The sequence below is a fragment of the Dromaius novaehollandiae genome, chromosome 3 (assembly GCF_036370855.1).
Source record: "Dromaius novaehollandiae isolate bDroNov1 chromosome 3, bDroNov1.hap1, whole genome shotgun sequence".
In the NCBI taxonomy this organism is placed as follows: domain Eukaryota; kingdom Metazoa; phylum Chordata; class Aves; order Casuariiformes; family Dromaiidae; genus Dromaius; species Dromaius novaehollandiae.
In genome coordinates, this window is record NC_088100.1 from 35,278,624 (window position 1) to 35,297,924 (window position 19,301).

The 19,301-nt window shown below is 39.3% G+C and overlaps 1 protein-coding gene across 1 annotated transcript; it reads right to left on the reverse strand.

The window, feature by feature from the left end:
* Positions 1-773: 773 nt before the first annotated feature.
* On the reverse strand, positions 774-15,661 carry TMEM30A (transmembrane protein 30A). Its single transcript, XM_026102282.2, has 7 exons — positions 15,235-15,661; positions 9,432-9,548; positions 8,617-8,724; positions 7,388-7,475; positions 6,743-6,886; positions 4,899-5,105; positions 774-2,797 (listed from the first exon to the last, which is right to left on the reverse strand). The coding sequence occupies exons 1-7, from the start codon at positions 15,502-15,504 to the stop codon at positions 2,604-2,606; spliced, it is 1,128 nt and encodes a 375-aa protein (XP_025958067.1). The 5' UTR covers positions 15,505-15,661; the 3' UTR covers positions 774-2,603.
* Positions 15,662-19,301: the final 3,640 nt, after the last annotated feature.

Genomic DNA, 19,301 nt, shown 5'->3' on the forward strand with positions numbered 1-19,301 from the left:
GCAGCCTCCAGGAAGCTTACCATCTCTCACACATCAGGCCCTGCCTCAGTTGGATGGGTTTGGAAAGCGCACAACTAGCATTCAAAGAGAGAAGAAGCATTGCTTTTCCTATTCTGAGTGAACCCTGGAAGCAAATGCCTCTGAAAGATGCCACTGAAGAATCAGGTCACAGGCAGTAAAATCCAAACACATGACACCGAACACAGCCCCTGAGAAGTGTCAGTTATTAGGGTCACCATGGTTTGATCTTTGAACACACTACATATGGGCAATTTATAAAAAATAAAAAAGTCCAAGTATCATGAGAGTTAATCATCAATGTTACACCATGACAAATGAGACCAGGTGAACAGTTCACCAGTTTGATCTGACATTTTATAGTTTTATAGGTATTTTGAGCTTGTCAGGCATATTGCTGGACAAGTATTCACTGCTATGGACTTGCAGATAAAAACAACTAACAAAAAGAAAACAGCAATACTTATCCTGATACACTTCATTAAGAAGATGAGACAAGCACTGACAGCTATGTTCACTACAAAAAAGGTAAGGTACTGAAAAATGGTTTTTGAGGTACAGAGAGAAAAATATTATTTTTTAATTTTGAATGCAGCCCAAAAAGCAGCTTTCCTTGCTTGAAAAAGAGATAGGAATTATGAATGAAGCAAAATATACTTAAAGTGACAAACACTCAGTTTAAAAATCAAAATGTGTTAATAACCAGTAACTGAGAGAAGTCCCCTTGCTTGCTCAGTAAGTTCCGGACTAGCAACTGCTCTACAGATAAAAGCCAGTTTATTTAGCCTTTTGTGTGAATTTTCTGCTTTACAATATACAAATATCGGTTACATACCCTTACTCTATAACTCCAGCAGCATATAAATACAACACTGTAGAATCTTAAACAGTCTTTTAGATGTTAAATGGCCTGATGCTGCATCACAGTATTATGCAAATAGAATACCATATGCAGTTATGGAAAGCTAGACTCATTCCACAGTTCATACAAACTTATATACTAAAACTGCTAGCTTAAAAAGATTACCCAAAAGAAGTAATTCAGTAAAAAATGGTCACATGTATGCATGATAAATGAACACAGTACTGTTTAGAAGGTGGCTATACACTGAGCAATGATACCATGAATAAATAGCTTGCAACAAATATGCAACCCCAGAAATATAGCTTGCCTGAATCACATTCACAAAATCTTTTTACCCAGGTGAACTAATGCATCTTAAAGAAGAAAATAAAATCTCTTAGTAAATGGTTTGCAGAATTTATTAGTTCTTTTTAATATATATTCAATACTTTATCAAGCTAGTTGCATATAAAGTGATCTCCACCATATACATTACAATTTCTGTGCATCATCTTAAAAAAAAAAAAAAAAAAGTCACCAAAGTAATAGTTTACAGATTACAGTTAATGTTGAATTAACCCAAAAAGTGAACCCTTCAGTAATATGATTTAAGACACTAACCCGCACTTTGCTTCTAACTGCAACATTTAAATTCGGTTTCACAGCAAGCTCAACCTGTATTTGAAAGGCTACTGTTATCTCAATTTTTGAATTTCTCTAATTCAGTATCTCAACACAGCAAGAACTTGATGTGTTGCTTACTCCAAACAAGGAAACAGAGAATGACCTTTCCTTTACAACAAAGCCTGCTAGGAAAATATATACCTCAAGAAAATAAGGAAACTCCTTCAGTAAAAGAACTATCCAAACCAGATTTCTGAACGGAAAAAAACATTTTAACGTCTTCTTGATTAATGCTTGGAGCTACTCATAAAAATTAAAACCAGCAAGCACAATAGGTAAACTAATATTAGAAATGAATTAAAGCGAAGAAAATTAGAACAAAGCAGGTTCTACCTGCAGCAAGCACTTCCCAATTTAGATCACACTTTAGAATGGACTCATGCAGATAATTAACAAATAGGTTTTCCAATATCTTCACAAGATACTAGTTTACTGGCCAGGCACATTTGTTGTAAAAATAAAAAGAATCCCAAGTGCTGTAATTACACTGCACTTTGAGTATTTAACATAACAGAATTGGGTAGGACATAGGAAAAATATTTAACAACTTGTATAAATATATTAACATCTCAGCAAGAAAACGTAAGAGCCCATGCACACAACACATTAAGTTGAAAAACAATTAAAGACTTGAGTTTTCCTTTCAACAGCACTGACACCTGAATTCTGAAGATTCTTAAAAATTTACACAGTATGCCATAACAGTCTTTCTCCACACAATCTATATGTACTGAATCATACTGACATTACACAGCACATAAACAAGCAGCAGATGCATCAAGGGAACAGAAGCTATATGCATCATGTGGCCTGCCCAGTTAGAGGCAAATATCAGAAAATGGTTTCTGACATAAGCAGAGATACAATCAATATAGCTAATTGTATACCCGTCATTTTCAAGAGTTAATCCACTGCAAAAGGAAAAGGGGGTTTAGATAAAAAAAATTATACACCCAGCCTCAGAAGTGACATAAGCAGAGATTTAGCTTTCAAAAACTGGGTCCATTCTGGACTGGCCTTGATGCACATGCAGTACATTGGTTTTCAGAATGCAAGATTAATTGGGAATGTCTGCACTAGTGTTTCGATTTCCATATTTGTGATGGATGATCAGCAATACGACTCCTAAAAAGAAGCATATGGACCCCACAGTGATGTAAGCAATTCCCAAAAAGGGATTTTTGCCTCCCATCCATGAGATGGTGCTTAGGATCATTCTTTTTCGTCCATCAAAGCTGTGTACGGGATAATCTGAAGAACATATAGGAAAACAAGAAGCACATTCCCAAACCTATTTGTATTTTGTCTGGCACATTAAAATCGTGGATCATTTCAATCACGCTCCAAACACAAACATCCCTCTGTGAACACAGGAAGTGCAGATATTAAAGATTTAGTGTTTATTTATACAAGGACTGATCTATGCACTGTCAACTACTCCAAGAAAAATGCCATGGGAGGAGTTCTCTACCTCTTTTTAAGTGAAGAGTAAATGGAAGAATTTGTCCGTTTCTGAAAATAACTTCTATAAAATGAGAGAAAACCAGATTCTTTAATTAGGAAGTTTTTATTACTAACGTTCCTTCAGTTTCATAAGCACTCCCCACTGTTTTGCAGCAAAGACAACTATAGCAGCTATCTAAATGAGTATTAGGCAGCAACTAAACAAATGATTCAGAGCTTTCAGACCTCAAGAATACAGTAACTATGACAACCCTCCTGCACCTCTGCCTAGTCTTTAGTTTGCCCAAAACAGAATGATGGGCCATCATCCACCTGATCCACAGCTCTGGCCTTTTTCTCACCTCCAAAGTCAGTCTGCCCTAGATTAGATCTTGTCATTATCCTCTAAACTTAACAGGCTGAGAATGTACCCTCAAATTTCTAGGCTACCAACTACCTCTGTTCCATTCTTTTTCTAATACACAGATTTGAGCAACTGCATGGCAGAGCAGGTTGCTCTGGAGTAAGTCTACAAGCAGAGTAATTTGACAACAATACGTACTGCTGCAGAAGGACCTAGAGGGGGCTCTGAACTCCTGAACAAAGGTTACATTCCTGCATTCATGAGAGGCATCTCTCACAGCTATTTAATGCCCTTTAGTGTCAAGGCAGTAATTAACAGTCCATAGAAAAAAAAAATCACAGGAAGGCAGAAAAGGATTAGCAATGCATATGCCAATTAATAAAAATTCACATGACAAATTGACCACATTACCAACCTAAGAGTAAGTAAAGTGTGCCTATATAGTATTTTACAGGCAAACTCCGTCAGGAAGCAGAAAATGGCTAGCTGTGGCTTCAGCACTTAAGCCACGTAACAGGTATCAAGGCTTATTGTCTCAGGCTAAGTATTACCTGAGCCATGCCTAAACATCTTCTTGTCAGTCAGAACAGAGGCAGACTGCATTTGTATCTGCCCAAGAATATCAGATGGAAAAGCTCAATCCACAGGCTTTAGTCTCTGTTCCACAAGGCACCTAGTGAAGACTGAAAGTACCCACATACATGAACAGCATGTGTGAGAAAGAAGGTTAATGACAGTGACCTTACTCTTGCGAGAGCTCAAGTTAAGGACACAGAACACTAGTGTCCTCTAAAATTTGCCTGTCAGGCCAATTATACAATGTATTCTTCCCTGAGATTAATATGTCTCCATTATCTCGTCACAAAGGCCTCCTCTATAGGAACCTTTTTGAGCAATTGAATGCTTTCATCCTTGCTAGAAAAAACCAAAAAACAAAAACAAAAAAACAAAAAAAACACTCAAAAAACATAATGCAGTGCTGTGAACTACACAATAGTTTAGAAGTGTTATGATAAACTGCACTTATATCAAAGAAAGTTAACTTTAAAAAAAAATTGCAATAAGGCTACGAATTTACAGATCATTCCTGTATTAGAATATATCTAAAGATCCTTCATTCTCTGAAGCAGGATACTTCCAACTTTTCTGATCTGGAACTATAATACATTTTTAGGCTAAAACAGCTCTGGGCAGCCCTGCAGAATCATACTCTTCAGAAGATGCTCTGAGTAGTTGAGACAATGCAGACTTCACAAAGCTATCCTGAAGTCAAACTAACCCAGTCATTTCATTTATAAAACCTCAAAACCCAACTGAATTTCATCTAACAGAACATGCACAACTTGATTTTATCAACTCACACAGGAGTACAAGACAGTAATTATTCTTTGTAATTCTCACTAACACTTTTCAACCACTGTTCATTACCGTCTCTTCTCAGAGATCCTAGGAGAGGAGGCTAGTTCAACTAGAACTTCCACAAATATATATGCATGTAATCCAGCTAATGCCATTAGCAGCTGTTAAAGTTTTTTTAAAGGATACTGTATGTGATATCCAAAGAATATTTTCCAGCCTGTAATGTAGGCTGTAAGTTATTCTTCCTTTCGATGAGACGATACAGCTTGCGAAATGTAGGCAGAGCAGCAGTACGCATCCACACAATAAAGTCTTCATTGATAAAGCCATTGTTGTCAGGCTCCGAGTCCAGCATATACACCGGCTTGGGCCAGTTTACAGGTTTTGTTGTGCCTAAGATTAAATAAAAACAAAAATAAAGCGCATTTCAAATACAGGACTCGAAATGACACATGGGGTCATCAAAATTCATTCTAATATTACAAAAGAACATGTATTAGCTTCTAAGTAGTATGAACAGACAGGCTGGCTCATTCCTATTGCAAGGCTGCTGGACTGCTTAAGAACTTTATTTTTTGCAGCTTAAATAATAGTGCATATCCACTTATTCTCTAGATTAAACAAGTTCTCCTCCCCCCTATATATTTATATAGATTAGGAAGTCTTGTCTCAAAATATTAGTCTACCTTAGTGAAATAATTCTACATTATGACTGCAACTCCTCTGCTCAGTTGTTACAGTCTGACTACCACTTCTTGGACCATGAGCAAATAAAATTACGCATAATTTCAGATGATGTCACATTAGTGCCTTATGCACTATTTTCCTAAATCTACTGGAAATATAATTCTGCACATGTATTAGGGTAAGTTATCTGCCTCACCAAGGGTAGAATCACTTTGCTAACATAGAATTTGTCTGTGACTAAGCAATAAACCCACATCAGGTTAAACCAGAAGCTATTATACACCTTGCATACATATACACACCTTAAAGCCACAAGGAAGATTACTTGTAGACATTGTTAGCCAAAGACGATTTTGGTTTACCGAACTGTATTTAACTCAACAACCAACAGAGAATTTAGTCACTTCTAATCACAAAAAAGATCAGGTTTTTAGAAAACTATGCATAATCTACTGGTAGGCATATTTAAATGAAAGTGCCATATAAAGAGTTTAGTTAAAACAATCACAGGATTTGTTTTAGAGCTAAATCCAAACCCTAGAGCAGTGCACGTTAGACTATTTTCAGTCTTCAAGTGAAATAAAGATCAGAAATTAAAATTCACATAAAATGTTATCCTCTGATTTCTTCAATGACCCAAACTGCAACTAGCAAAATCACTTAATCCGGGAACCTTTTAACCACCACAACATAAAATAGGAATTAGCTGCCAAAGTGTCACAGAAAAGACAAAGTAAGTAAAAACTAAAGAACAATTGCCACGAAGAGCATTAAGAAACCAGAAAAACTACAAGCCTTTTAAGAACTGTTTTCTATTTGAGTATCTGTTTGAGTATTTTCAGTTCAGTTATTTTAATCAAGACTGAATGCACATCTGACAGGTAATGATTACTACTAAAAAACAAACTTTGTCAGCTAATACTCTGCACTGCAATGAAATAGGCTTCCCCTCTCCCCTATATGATAAGTATTGTAAAGCATAGTAGAGCTTTATATTACCCAGAACACAGCAAATAACAGGCCTAAACTGATGATAAGCCACTGACTGAAAGAAATTCTCTGGAACTTCAAAAAGACAAAAAAAACACAGCATAAAAACAGATCCTAGTTTCAAAGTTTAAATGATTACAGAAAAGTTAAACACATACATTTTCACATTAAGTTTGTAGCTTTCATTATTTATAGACAACCTTTCTAGAGTACTCTTTAACTCGATCTTCTTCAGAGAACCACAGTATTTTCACATTCATTAAAATGTCAGTGAGGTAAAATTCAGGCTGAATCAAAGCGTACTTGAAGTGTTCTGCTAGTGTTTTGTTCTTAAAATTCCAAATCTTTCTTACCTTGGAAAAGTGCAGTTAAGTTATTTGTATCTCCTGAAGGATTCCTGAACTTTACGTTTTTATCTGTCCACCATGCAATGCCTTTTTTAATCAAAGTAATAGGAATCCTTGTATCATTATCAATGCGGTATAATTCCAATGTATCTAAGGACAAATTCAAATTAGAAAATCAGCTTAAAACACAAGCAAAAAAACCAACAAACAAAAAACCCCACTTTCATTTGATAGATGATCCTCATAGGCAGTGAAACTATCTCCAGGAGAAACAAAAACAAACAAAAAACTGGACAAGACATTACCTGCCTGCCGCAACCACAAACTATTCTGTAAAAATCTGTGTGTATTAGATAGCAGTGTATTATACATATATAATATCTACATGTCTACTCCATAGTTGTAACAGCTTCTCACAACAGGTATTTTCATCCATTGTGTGCTATAATATTAACTCAATTCCGATAGCCATTTCAAAAAACAACCAAAAAAAACACATCAGTAAAGCACAAAATATCTACTTATACTGAACAATTAATTCAAAAGGAAAAAGACTATGATGTTTTTACTCAGATTAACTTCCAATACAATACAAAACATATACTAGACCATGAAAATATCTTAAGTGCTAATTTAAAGATGTTACCATACCATTAAACATACTGTTGGCAATAGCTCCACAAGGAGCAATGGGCTTGTCCTCGTTTGTGCGGTAAGGCTCACATTCTTTACTTGGATTCTGATATTTAAAAAGAAAAAGAGCAAGGTAAGTCTGTGCTAGTTTACCCAATTAACTTTTTTTTTCTTTTTTTTTTTTTTTTTTAACTACAATACCTCAATCTGTACATCTTAAATGTACCACAAAATAATCTTTTGATAAGTCAGGTTATTTACAAGTACTTTAATATTCAATATTAGCTAGCACAATGATTTTTCTTTTAAAAAACTAAATAAAGTTGGAATCTCACAAAGGCCATACTAAAAAAATAAGGGTTTTGTGTTTGTTTTCTTAAGGGAAGCCATCTATTAGAACTTTTTCATTTTAATCTTTTGATAGAAGCAGTTTCCCCATCAGGAATACTCAAGTATTCTTTTGATGAAGGATATTTTTTAATATGAGTCAGTATTAGAGAAAACAGACTGTAATAAAAAACAAACAAACAAACAAACCACACACAGCATAACATAAAATGCAAAAAGTTGCAAGGATTCCAGTAACATGCCAAAAGTGCAAGCAAAAAAGATCCCATGTCATTCATCAGCTGTAACCTCTTGGAACTCTTCCCTTTTAGAAGACTTACAAGTTTAAAAAAAAAAAAAAGTGGGGGGGGGGGGAGTGCGCAATTCTGGGTGGAGCCACATAAAGACCTTGCACTCCTCCTAAAATTTAGGAAAGAGAAGTGGTCTGGCCCTAAGCATTACACAGTGTTTTGAACAGAATACATAGTATGGGTATTTCCTAATAATGCTGAAGTTCAGTATTGAACCTGAGTCTACAAAAGCAGGTTCATTTGGCTGCACTACACCAAACTAAATGCCAAGTAACTGAAAATTATTTTACAATGACAATGAAAACTTCAACAGAATGGCTAGAGATAGCAGATCTTACTGGCTGAAGATAACATGACAGATTTACACTATTTAACACTGAGAAACGTTGAAGATACACCATTGCCATCCACTGACTGAAATTACCATAAAATATTACAGTACATTACACAGTCATTTCCTATAACCAAAATATCAATTCCTCAATGTTGTCTTCTATTACAAAAAAAATCTAGTACCTAAGTGTTATTAAAATATATAGCCTGGTATGTGGTGATTTATGCAATAGTAAGTAGTTAGTTGCTTACCAATACCCAGGCATAAATACTTACAAGTAATGAACTGTTATCTCCATTTAGCTGGCTGTCATCTCGAGATTTCACATAACGACGATGGTTTTGATAGAAGTTGGAAAGTCCATAATACATGAATACGTTGCTCTACAACAAGCAAGATGGAGCAAAATGGATTACCATTCATGCAAAGAAGATAGAGATCAATGAAATACATTAAAACAGTGACTGAAAGAAAGCTTAAATTTTATCCTCTCAAATTCTGTCTTTATTTTACAGCAACATTAATAAATTAGGAGCCTCAATTCTCTCTTCCTACTGACAGTACATGAAGAGTACTATCCTAATGGAAGCTGGCATACTAAAGTCAAACGGCATCAACATGCCATAAACTATCAGTAAGACATCCATCAGTACTAAACCAACACTCATCTTGTCCAATGCTAAGCACATAAGCCTCACTGTTTGCCTCTAATTTGTCAGAAAACACTTATCTTTTCTAATTCTTGCTGAACTGAGCTTTTCTAAGTCATCCAGGAATACCTGGTCTACCAACTAGTTATATAATACATACCAATTACATAGATGGTAAATCTACATGTATACAACAGAAGCATTTCAGTTAATATTATGCATTTCCTGATAGGGACATTAATACCCATTTCATCCCCTGTTGAAAAGGCACACAAAAACACACACACAGAGTCTATTAAATCCAAGTTAACAAGACAACCAGAAATAGTCCTTTCATATAGAAAAAAATGTTAAGTCTTAAGTGATGCAGTACTTTTATCAATTATCAAATAAACCAAATCAAACCATTCTAATTCTACTTTGTATACAATGTAACATACCTCAAATGAATGTTCCAGTGTGAAATCAATGGTGCAAGTACAAGGTGGTGTGCTGTCCCAGGACACATTTAAACATTTGTTGCAGGGACTAGACGGCTCTGTTCCTGTATAATCAATCTATAATAGGAAAAAGTCATTAATTTACAACAGTAGAGAAAAAAAATTGTGATTAATAAGCCAAAGAGTTGGTGCAGCATTCGTTTCGCAACCTCGTTCCACCTCAACTCCAAAACCCTATCCAGGTCTAAAGATTCAATTTTCTGCCTCAAAAAAGTTTAACGCTGAGGCAGACCATTACTGCTGGGGAAAAAAAGAAAAGAAAAAACAGATACTCAACACAACATGATGTTTCTAAACACACATACTATACAAGCAGATTTGGGGTTTTGTATATTTTCCAAAGAGGTTAAAAGTCAACCTAGATATTAAATACAAAAAAACTTTCACATAAGATTTTGCTTTGCTGTCCATATTTAAGCATCTAAATAGAGTCAGAAGACTTCTCAAAAGAAGGGAAGAGGAAGACATTAGTACTGGTTTGCCAAGAACGGCAAATACCTGTAGATGAACAAGACCACCGTAAGTGTTAATCTGGCTTATTGAAAATTATTTGGTTTTAATAGTGTAGCTCATTAGTTAAAAAAAAAAAAAAAAGTATATGAAACCAAACTTAAGCTACCATGACATAATATATCCTGAGCAGCCATGGCTTCACTCTATGCCCCAAGCTGACTAAAGTCACTTGATTGCATTAGCTCTCTCCTGTATACGGCTTGAGTATGTGAAGGGCAGGAAATAATTAACGTGGGTTCAGCAGGTTAGCTCCAAGTTTAGGAAGAAAAAACTTCCATCTACCTATAATTCACTATTTCTAAACTTAGTATGTCTATAAATAGTTCCTATTTAGAATTTAAGCTCAAAGCAGTGCAACACATGCCAAGGTATGGCAACAAACTATTTAAGAGCAGTATCATTTGAACTACAATGCCTATAATGTTCTATGAAAGTCTGCTGCAAATGGTTTGCTCTTATTTATGCTTGTAGTCAAACATGCTATCAAAAATTAAAATGAATTATGATCTGTCCAAATATCTGTATTAAGGTTAAATAAAACAAATAGTTTCAATGTTCAAGAAATGACTGAAGCCTGTTTTTCTCTGGATCTTTTTCAAGGTCTGTCTTCCTACAGATTCTCTGATATCTGTTAAGGAATGAGCTGCAGCCCTTCCCTCAGCAAAGGCATTTTTTATTAGTTTCTGTTCTGCTGCCAGATAAGATCCCCTTCTAACGAACCTAGCTAAAACAAGACAGCTTCAGAAGCTATTAGAGGGGAAAGATGGACAGGATCATGCAGTCTTTGCTTCCTTCACCAAACAAGATATTGAGTCTATGCTGATCTGGAAATAGCACTACAGCAGCAGTCCTCAAGAGCTCTATTTAGCAACAGAACACAGACCACCACTGTTCTAAACAAACTGTCGATCTCATTTGTTCATAGCTAATTGGATTTTTCTTCCCTCCTGCTGAAGTAGTCTTAACAGAGTGTTTCCTTTACAAAAAAACTAAACCTCCATATCCCAGAACTTCCACACCAACGAAAGAACTATCTCAAATCAAGAGCAAAACTCAGTACTTTAAGGTTGCAAAAGATCTAAAGACTCCATTTTTAAAAATACCATTAACTAAATTGTGTGAAGCATTAAAGTGATATATATCAAAACAGAATCACACCTCTGACCAATGCTGTCAGCATCAATACTAACCAAGGGCTTTACTCTACAGTAACTGCCAACATATATTTTCTTTCCGCATCCACATTTACAGGTTACATTCAATAGGTATCTTTATCCCTTTAGCTAATCTATCCGAGACCTACATCTCTTTTATTAAAGCTCTCAGATAGCTTAACATAAATCTGACCTCTGTTTTTATCTCTTGACAAATAATGAAATCATTACTTTAAGAACTTTTGGGGCCACAGCAGAAATCCATCTGACCCAGCATCCTCTCTCCAAGGAATGGCCAAGTATGACAAACCCACAAGAGTGGGCCCTTCCTTCATGGACCTTCTCAACAACTGGTGATTTAAGGACATCCAGTGTATCAAAGTATTCTGCCACCAATGACTTTTCAGGCTGTTGAGGTCCTTCAGAGTTCATTTATATTTTCACAGTGTAGAAATAAAACAACTGTCATGCACGCATATTCTCCGTACAAATAATGATTTCACACACTTCATACCTCACAAGTTTATCCTATTTTACTTAGCCACTTCTTGCATAGAAAGTATCCCATAACTCTGATCTTCCTGTGGCCCCTGTCTGTAGCTATTACTAGTTCTGTATCATTTTTGAGATGGTGTTACTGGAACTGCACACAACATTCAAGATGTACGCAATGGCAATCTACTTTTTTTTCAGTTTTCTATTCCTAGTAATGCCTTATAGTCTACTTGCCTTTGTAACTACTGCTACACATTTCAGAGTGGTAGGCACAGCAAGAGGATATCTTTCCCACCAAGTTAATTTTTTGGATATTGCTCAGTTCTTACTGTACTTTAATATGCTCTGTGAATATGATCCTTCCCTGTCCACAGGGTGGAGGGAAGCCTCTTTCAGCCTTTAAGAGTACAAGCCAAAAAATAAACATGTAGCCTTTTCTCATTTTCCACTCAAAGTGTTTTCAGAGTAGCACCAATGTATTTACCCCCTTTGAAATCATGAGAAAGAGCTAAAGAACAACCAGCATAAGAGCACTATAATTCTGGTATATTAAAGCCGCTGGAAACCTTCTGTATTTGAACTGAAGAGTGCTTATAAAGGAAATCAATGGAAAATCTGCATTTTGCTGCTCGATCCTTGCACCTGTATGAGAACAGCACAATTTCCAGAGATACTAACAGCTACAATATTTAATTCCAGGAAAGGGCTAGGAATGATTCCAACTGTACATGGATATGTATTTTGGGAGCATAAATTACATCTCCAATTCAACTCCAATACACTAAGTTTACAGACATATATATATACATACACACACACATACACGCATACATACATATATACACACTTAACAGGTAGGCTATTGTCTAGAAGGCAGGAGCAAATAACTAGCTCTGCTTCCTGTTCCAATTACATTTTTAGAAGAGCTTAGTCACTGCATCTAGATTTTAGATGCCCTGTCTCCAAAAGTTAAATTTACAGCTATTTGCAAATAACATTTGGAGGTTACTATCAAAAGCCAGCATGCTAACCACAGAGGGAGCCCTCTAAGCTAGAGACACAGACAGTAGCTGTACCTTAAATTACATCCCTCACTGGTATTTAGAGCCCAAATGCTGGACTGTAAAATGCTTCATTTAAGTTTTAATACTGCAACTGTAAAGCCTTTTTCCGTTTAAACGTTTTTTCCTCAAAACTGAGCTGGAGGAGATAAAAAGTATTAGTCTACCTGCCTTTAAAATGATAATCTCACATATATGTGTGTGTATACACACATACAATTTCTGCATTAAAACACTTCATGAAACATGCATGAAGATCAGAGAACACAACACAAGCTTCCCCATTTTTACCTGCACACCCCAACTGCTATATCATGAAGTCATTCTCTCAGAAGTCAAGAACTGTGTCCCTCTTGTCCTCAGAAAAGCTTATTAAACTGACTGAGGAATGCTTCATGTGAGGTGGGTAACACAAGTCTGAACCCACTCAGAAAAAATAACAAAATAAATAAATTCCTCTCCAAATGTGAATGTCTTGAAATTAGAAGAGGTGGTGGGCTACCACCTTCCATCTTGTTTCCAAATGTAAATGGCCACTTCTGCTTTGTGTATGCAATCTGATTGCATAAGGGAGCATTAGTCATGCTCCCAGTTCACCTATGGCTTTTAGTACCGCACATGTTTGGTGGGAAGATATAGTCAGTGGCTCACAGGAGAACTCTGCAGGAGCACAGGACTGAGCTACTAAGCAGCAATAGTATATAACATCTCTGAATGTGCACACAACAGAAATACAAGGTAAGGGAGTAGCTTACATTTTTGGACTCAAATGAAAGTCTGGTGAGTATTCTATCCTTATAGATCAACCCATAGGAAAGAGTTCCACTGCTTCAGACATTGTAAAAAATACATATATATGTGTGTGTGTGCGCGCATGCATGTATATATATTTACCCAATTTTATTTACCTTAAAATCATTAGGATCTGAGTTTATGCTGTTTTACTACAAAAGTATGGCTATTTTGAATGCAGTTGTCAGCAAGTCAGTGTTAGCAAGCATATTTGTTACTTTTCTAAACCAAGTGTCCTTTTGAAAATAAGTGATTATGTTAAATATGACTACAAGGTGGCATTAAAAAAGCCTACATACCCATGACAACTTGGCCATCTCCTCTGAAGCACCTGTGTCAACTTTAAAATATTATGCATGCCCTCAAACTCTGACAGAAGAAGCTTTTTTTTTTTAAATAAGCTTACATACAACATTGGGACACTATAAGATACACTTCAGCTTTATTTTTTAACTCCAGCTTTTATTCTCCTTGACTGTGAAGTTTTAGTTCTAAACAACATAATGGTCGTTTTCCTTTTCTGGTTTTATTATAACATTATTTGCATTGTGCCAGATATACAAAAAAGATACTACTATTCATTCACTATTCGTTGTCTACCTCAATTTCTTTAGTTAATGGGGCTTCATTGCCACTGATTATCAGCAATTAAACCACTATTCTGAACACTACTTATATGAAAAGGACATATTACCTAAATGACTGCAGTGATTTGATCCATAAAATACACATTCTCCAACACATCAAACAAGTACACTTCCCCCGCCTTACAATTAATCTTCGTCCCATTAGCTTACTGGAACTAATCAGCGCTGTCAATTTGAGCACGTGTGTTCATAAAACATGTTTTCTAGCCCAAAGGGAAAGCTTCCTTACAACACAAAGCAATCCTGCTATCAAATGGACCTTTGATATAAGGTTCAGTTCTGAGAAATAGTGAGAAACCTCTCATGACAGCAGCATGGCTAAGTTTCAGGTATAAATGACTTTCAGTTTTTATAAGTATAATTAGAAAAAGACACTCGAAGGTCTCATTCTCTTGGATCTTTGCTGTTAAGTCTACCTCTGAACACAGCCTCCCAGAGAACATCTAAAATGATAAACATATAAGAATTATAGCAATGCATTCACCACAAAGTTCTGTCTTGAATTCATAATTACCTTGAAACTTCAGATACTGCCCATTACCATAAGTTATCTCATGAATGATAAGCACTCTTTTTTCCTTATTGAAAACAAGATCAACATTCAGATGTGTGTTGGCTATATGCTGGCATTAGTTTCCCCAGAAGTTCACTTAAAATTAACAGGAGAACTATAATCCATTCAGCAGATACTCTTCAAGTTCAACGTGCAGCTGGGGAAGTTAATTGTAGTTTGGGAAAGAGTGTAAGCGTTAAAGTAAAGTGAAACAGACAAGGCAAGGTATTAGTTCATCACAGAAACCATCTCCACTTCCCTATGCGAAATCCACTCTCGTCTTTTCCTGCCTGTTCAACGAGGAACAAACCAGCTACTCGCACACTCTGCCCCATTCGCGCCCGCCTTAGTGAGTATCGCGCCAGCGCCCGCTCCTGCCGGCAGCGGCGGCACCCCAAGCCCTTTCCCCACGGCTGGCGGGCCCTTCCCCAGCCCCCGCCCCTGCCCGGCCTGAGGGGCCGCGGGGCTCGGCCGGGCCCCCGGAGGCCGAGGAGAGGGGGAGGGCGGCCAAGGCCGCGCCCCGCGCACCTCGTACTCGCGGATGTTGTTGGAAGTGACGAAGATGCCGATGCCGATGGGGATGAAGATGAGGCCGATGACGAAGAAGGCCGGCAGCACCGTGCCCGCCGTCAGGATGGGCTGCCAGGCCGGCAGGCGCTGCTGCTTGAACGCCGTGTTGTCGGGCTTGCGGGTCTTCACCGCCCCGCCGCCGCCCACGGCGCCGCCGCCCGCCACCCCGCCGCCGCCGCCCGAAGGGTGCCCGTCCACCTCCTCCTTGGCGCTGTAGTTCACCGCCATGGCGCCGCCGCGCGCTGCCACCGGCCCCGCCGGCGACGCCAACAACCCGCGCCGCACGGGGCCCCGCCGCCGCCGCCGCCGCCGCCGCCGCCGACACGTGACCCGCCGCCGCCGCGCCTGCGCTCTCAGCCGCCGGCGGGGGAGGGCGGCAGGCGCGCGACTGACGAGCAGAGCGAGGCGCGCAGCTGATGACGCACCCCATCGGCCACGCCCCCTCCCCGAGGGGGGCCGAGAGAATGGCCGCTCCCAGCTGCGCATGCGCAAGAACGGAAAGACCGGCGCGGGGGGAAGAGCGTCTTGTGTATGCGCGTTCCCCCTTGTTTGGAGCGTCGGGGGGGGGGCGCAGAGCGCATGCGCAGCGCTGAGGGCAGCCGTGCCCGCGGGCCGGGGGCCGCCATCGTCGAGCGGCGGGGCGGCGGGCCGCGGCCTTGTCACCCACCAGGCGGCCCAGGTCCCGCGTCGTCCCCATCCATCCGAAGGGTGGTGCTGGGAGAGGGCAGCATAATCCTGCATCAAGTCTGCATCGGAACTGAGAGATTAACCTCAGTTTCCTACTCATAAACAGCAGCAGCATCATTCTTACTGTGGTGGTGGCTGATGGATCATCTGTCAACTCTTAGCAAAGTTACACAAGCTAATCTGAATAAAGCTCTTCACACCAACAGTCGCTTTATGGGAGTTACTTTGCATTAAGTTTTCTCTTTAGAAATAGAACTGTAAGCTGCGCAAAGCTGCCCATCGTTGTCAGACAGTGGTGTGTGAGTGAACCAGTCCTGGCGCTGAACGCAGAAAGCACAGTTTCTGTCAGCGTTGTTTCTTTGTATTTCCTTGAGGAGCTAATCCTGCTTCTGCTCAGCTGCTCCTATTAAGCAGTCACCTTACAGAAAGCATTGCGGGATCATGTATTTGTGTCCCAGAATATCTCTTCTGGCATCACTCAAGCTAATGCTGCATTGAAAGTCCGTATCTCTCGCTCTGCCGGTGCTTTTATTTTAAAAGTTGGTTTCATAAAGACTGTGTAGGACAACACAGCCAAAGCCCAACAAGTATTTATGTATTTGTATAATTTTAGTAAACATTCTGATTGAAATTATTGAATTAATTTTATAAGCATGTAGTCCGATCTAAGACTTTTTACACACACGGGGGAACAGTCGTCGTAAAATACATGCCTGTATTTTAGTTGTCCAGAGATTGAAAGTATCTCTAAAGACCACTGGAGGGAGTAGTTGGCTACCTAACAGCTCCTTAGGCTTGCACAAATGCAACCTCCCTCTAGAGACTGGAAAAGTCTTCCCTCTCTTTGCAGACTGCATAGGAAATTTGGACACTTTTAAAAAACATATAGCATTGAAGAGTAAATTTGTTTCCTAAATAACTATTTAGAGTTCAGTTAGAGAAAAGTAAATCATATTCCTCTGGCATCTGTGTTACAACTATATATTATTCCTAATTCACCCTTTCCCTCATCTTCTAGTGGGCCTTACCTTCTGCTGTCATTCCCCCTAGCTAAGCCGTCGTTCCTGTTATCGCCCTTTTCTTTATTATCTTTCATTTTCTATTATCATCTTTCAGTTCTTGTAGTAACTTTTATTCCTTCAGCCTCCCAGAAAATCCAGTGAGGTGCCGACTGGGATTCTTGGAAACAACGCTGCTGGTAAACTTGTGCTGTGAGATGTCAAGTTTCTCTGGCAGCAGGATGACCTGGTGGCAGTATGAGGCAGGTGGAAACCTCATGACTGCTGCCTGGTACAAGAGGACTGGCAAGGAAGGCCACATTAAATTCATGAAGATGAAAACGTGTTCCTGAAGAGCCAAACCCTGTACTTCAAGGATGGCATGGCAGACATGCAGGTTTTACAAAGAGCTTGAAGAGGTCTTCAAATGCCAAATGCGCCTCTGACCCAGTGCTTGCTTTGTTGTCCCTGTCTTAGGTTCCAGGGTTGCCAAAGAGATAAATCTGGGTAGAAGCAATTGAGCGGTCAGCAGCTGAGATAAAGACAGGCTATGCCAGCAGACAAACTTTGGTGGATACACCTATGTAAAGCTAAGCAGCAATGCATCATCTCCATTAATAAGTTCTCGACAGTTTTTGGGCCAGACATCCTAGAATTGGGAGTCTAGAGATGGTATACTTCAGAGGTCGACTCAGCTCTTCTTTGTTCCAGGTGTTCACAGGCTGTTTGATCACATTTTGTAATTTTTTCAGTTCTTTGTCTGAATCAGGTAATGTTTTTTTCAGCAGTTACTTTTTGTTCCCTAACTGTTACATTCCTTATCTCCCGTTGTCTTGTTTAAGGTATCTTAAATCACACAGTGGCAACTACTCTTCTCCAGCAGTTGTCTGATGGCAACCACTTTTCACTGTTTGTTAACCTAAGGTAACCAAAATCACAGGTTACTTAGGCTAATATTTGGCAACCATATGGAAGGTCCAGAGAAGACAGCACTCTATGGCACTGTCCTCATTACTGGACCCCGCAGAGGCCCCCCAGAGGACACACTCAGGGACACCTGGCCACAGCCAACTTCAAGAGTCTCCTGTGCCAACACCCCAGTTTACAGCCTAGGTAAATGTACTGCTTTTAGATATATGCCTGTGGAAGGGAGGGGAAAGGGTGCATTAGGCTTCTTTCATACTCAGACATTGAGTATCAATGCTGCATTGAGTATCAGGACTGCTGTCTGATTGCAAAGGACTCTCATGCTTTTAAAAGTAAATCTCCCAGTACTATGAGAAATCCAGTATTTACACTAGAAAACATCTGGCCAGGTAAACTGCTTACGCAGCATGCCTTTATAATAGCCTTCCTAGCTTCCACACAAAGGCCCTTGCCTTTGCTGAACACAGCAGGTCATGAGCTGATGGAGAAGTAATGGCACAGCACACAACAGCACTACAGATGGCCTCCCTGCCCCACAAGCAGTGAGAAAGATATATATGTACGGTGGGCCATGTTTGCCCACAGTTGAATGTTCATGTTTTCAGTCGAGTTGCTGCCTCCCATGTTCCCTAGTTCTCATGCTTTGTTCCTGATTTCAAACATCCTATGACATATTTCCCCCTATTAATATATGCACGCATGCACATTGCACACTATCTTTTAACAAGCTATGGGCCATGCTTATTTGCTCTAGGAATAAAGTTTTGTTGTTTGAACACTTCTGTTCGCACATTTCTGCCTAGCTGTGGATATTTGTCCCATTGAGATTTTGCCCTCTGTCTATAAAGTTTCTTGCTTTCCTCTCTGTAGAGTGGTAGGAAGGTGGAACAGGGAGCCTGGGGCCATGGCATGTTGATGGCCCATTTAGGGACTGAAAGGCACAGTCCCTCTTGCAATAGCTGCCTTTAATCTTCACAAGAGAGATAGACAGGCAGAGCCTTTTGGTATGTAAAAGGTGTGTAAAATGCAGGAGGTGGGTAATTTGTGGGACTGAAGAGCTTTGGCTGCAGGGAACCTGTGGAGCAGGGAACATGAGCCATTGGGAGTTGATGACCCATCAGGAGGCTGGAAAGGCACAGGTACTCTGAATGGAGTGTTTCAGCCAAAAAACTAGGCAGAGGGTGAGGGGAGTGAGTTCTCCTGAGAGCTTAACTGGGAAAGAGGGGAGTGAACAGGAGAGAAGCACCTATCTCACTGTGGAAAGGGAAAGGAGAAGGGTTTGTTGGTATGAGGAGATCCATCCCATCCTTAAGGGCCTAATGACATGGATGTGTCCCCAGCCCCACTAGTTCTTGTCAAGCCTTACTGCCTCTGAGCAGACCCACAGCTGATGCTTGTTCAGCCTTCACAACC

Excerpts from the sequence above, each read along its gene's own strand:
- TMEM30A (XM_026102282.2), bottom strand. The coding sequence starts at position 15,504 with ATGGCGGTGAACTACAGCGCCAAGGAGGAGGTGGACGGGCACCCTTCG. Across the intron at positions 8,725-9,431 it reads CACTGGAACATTCATTTGAG|AGCAACGTATTCATGTATTA; the intron begins GTATGTTACATT and ends TGCTTGTTGTAG. Across the intron at positions 7,476-8,616 it reads GAGATAACAGTTCATTACTT|AATCCAAGTAAAGAATGTGA; the intron begins GTAAGTATTTAT and ends TTTAAATATCAG.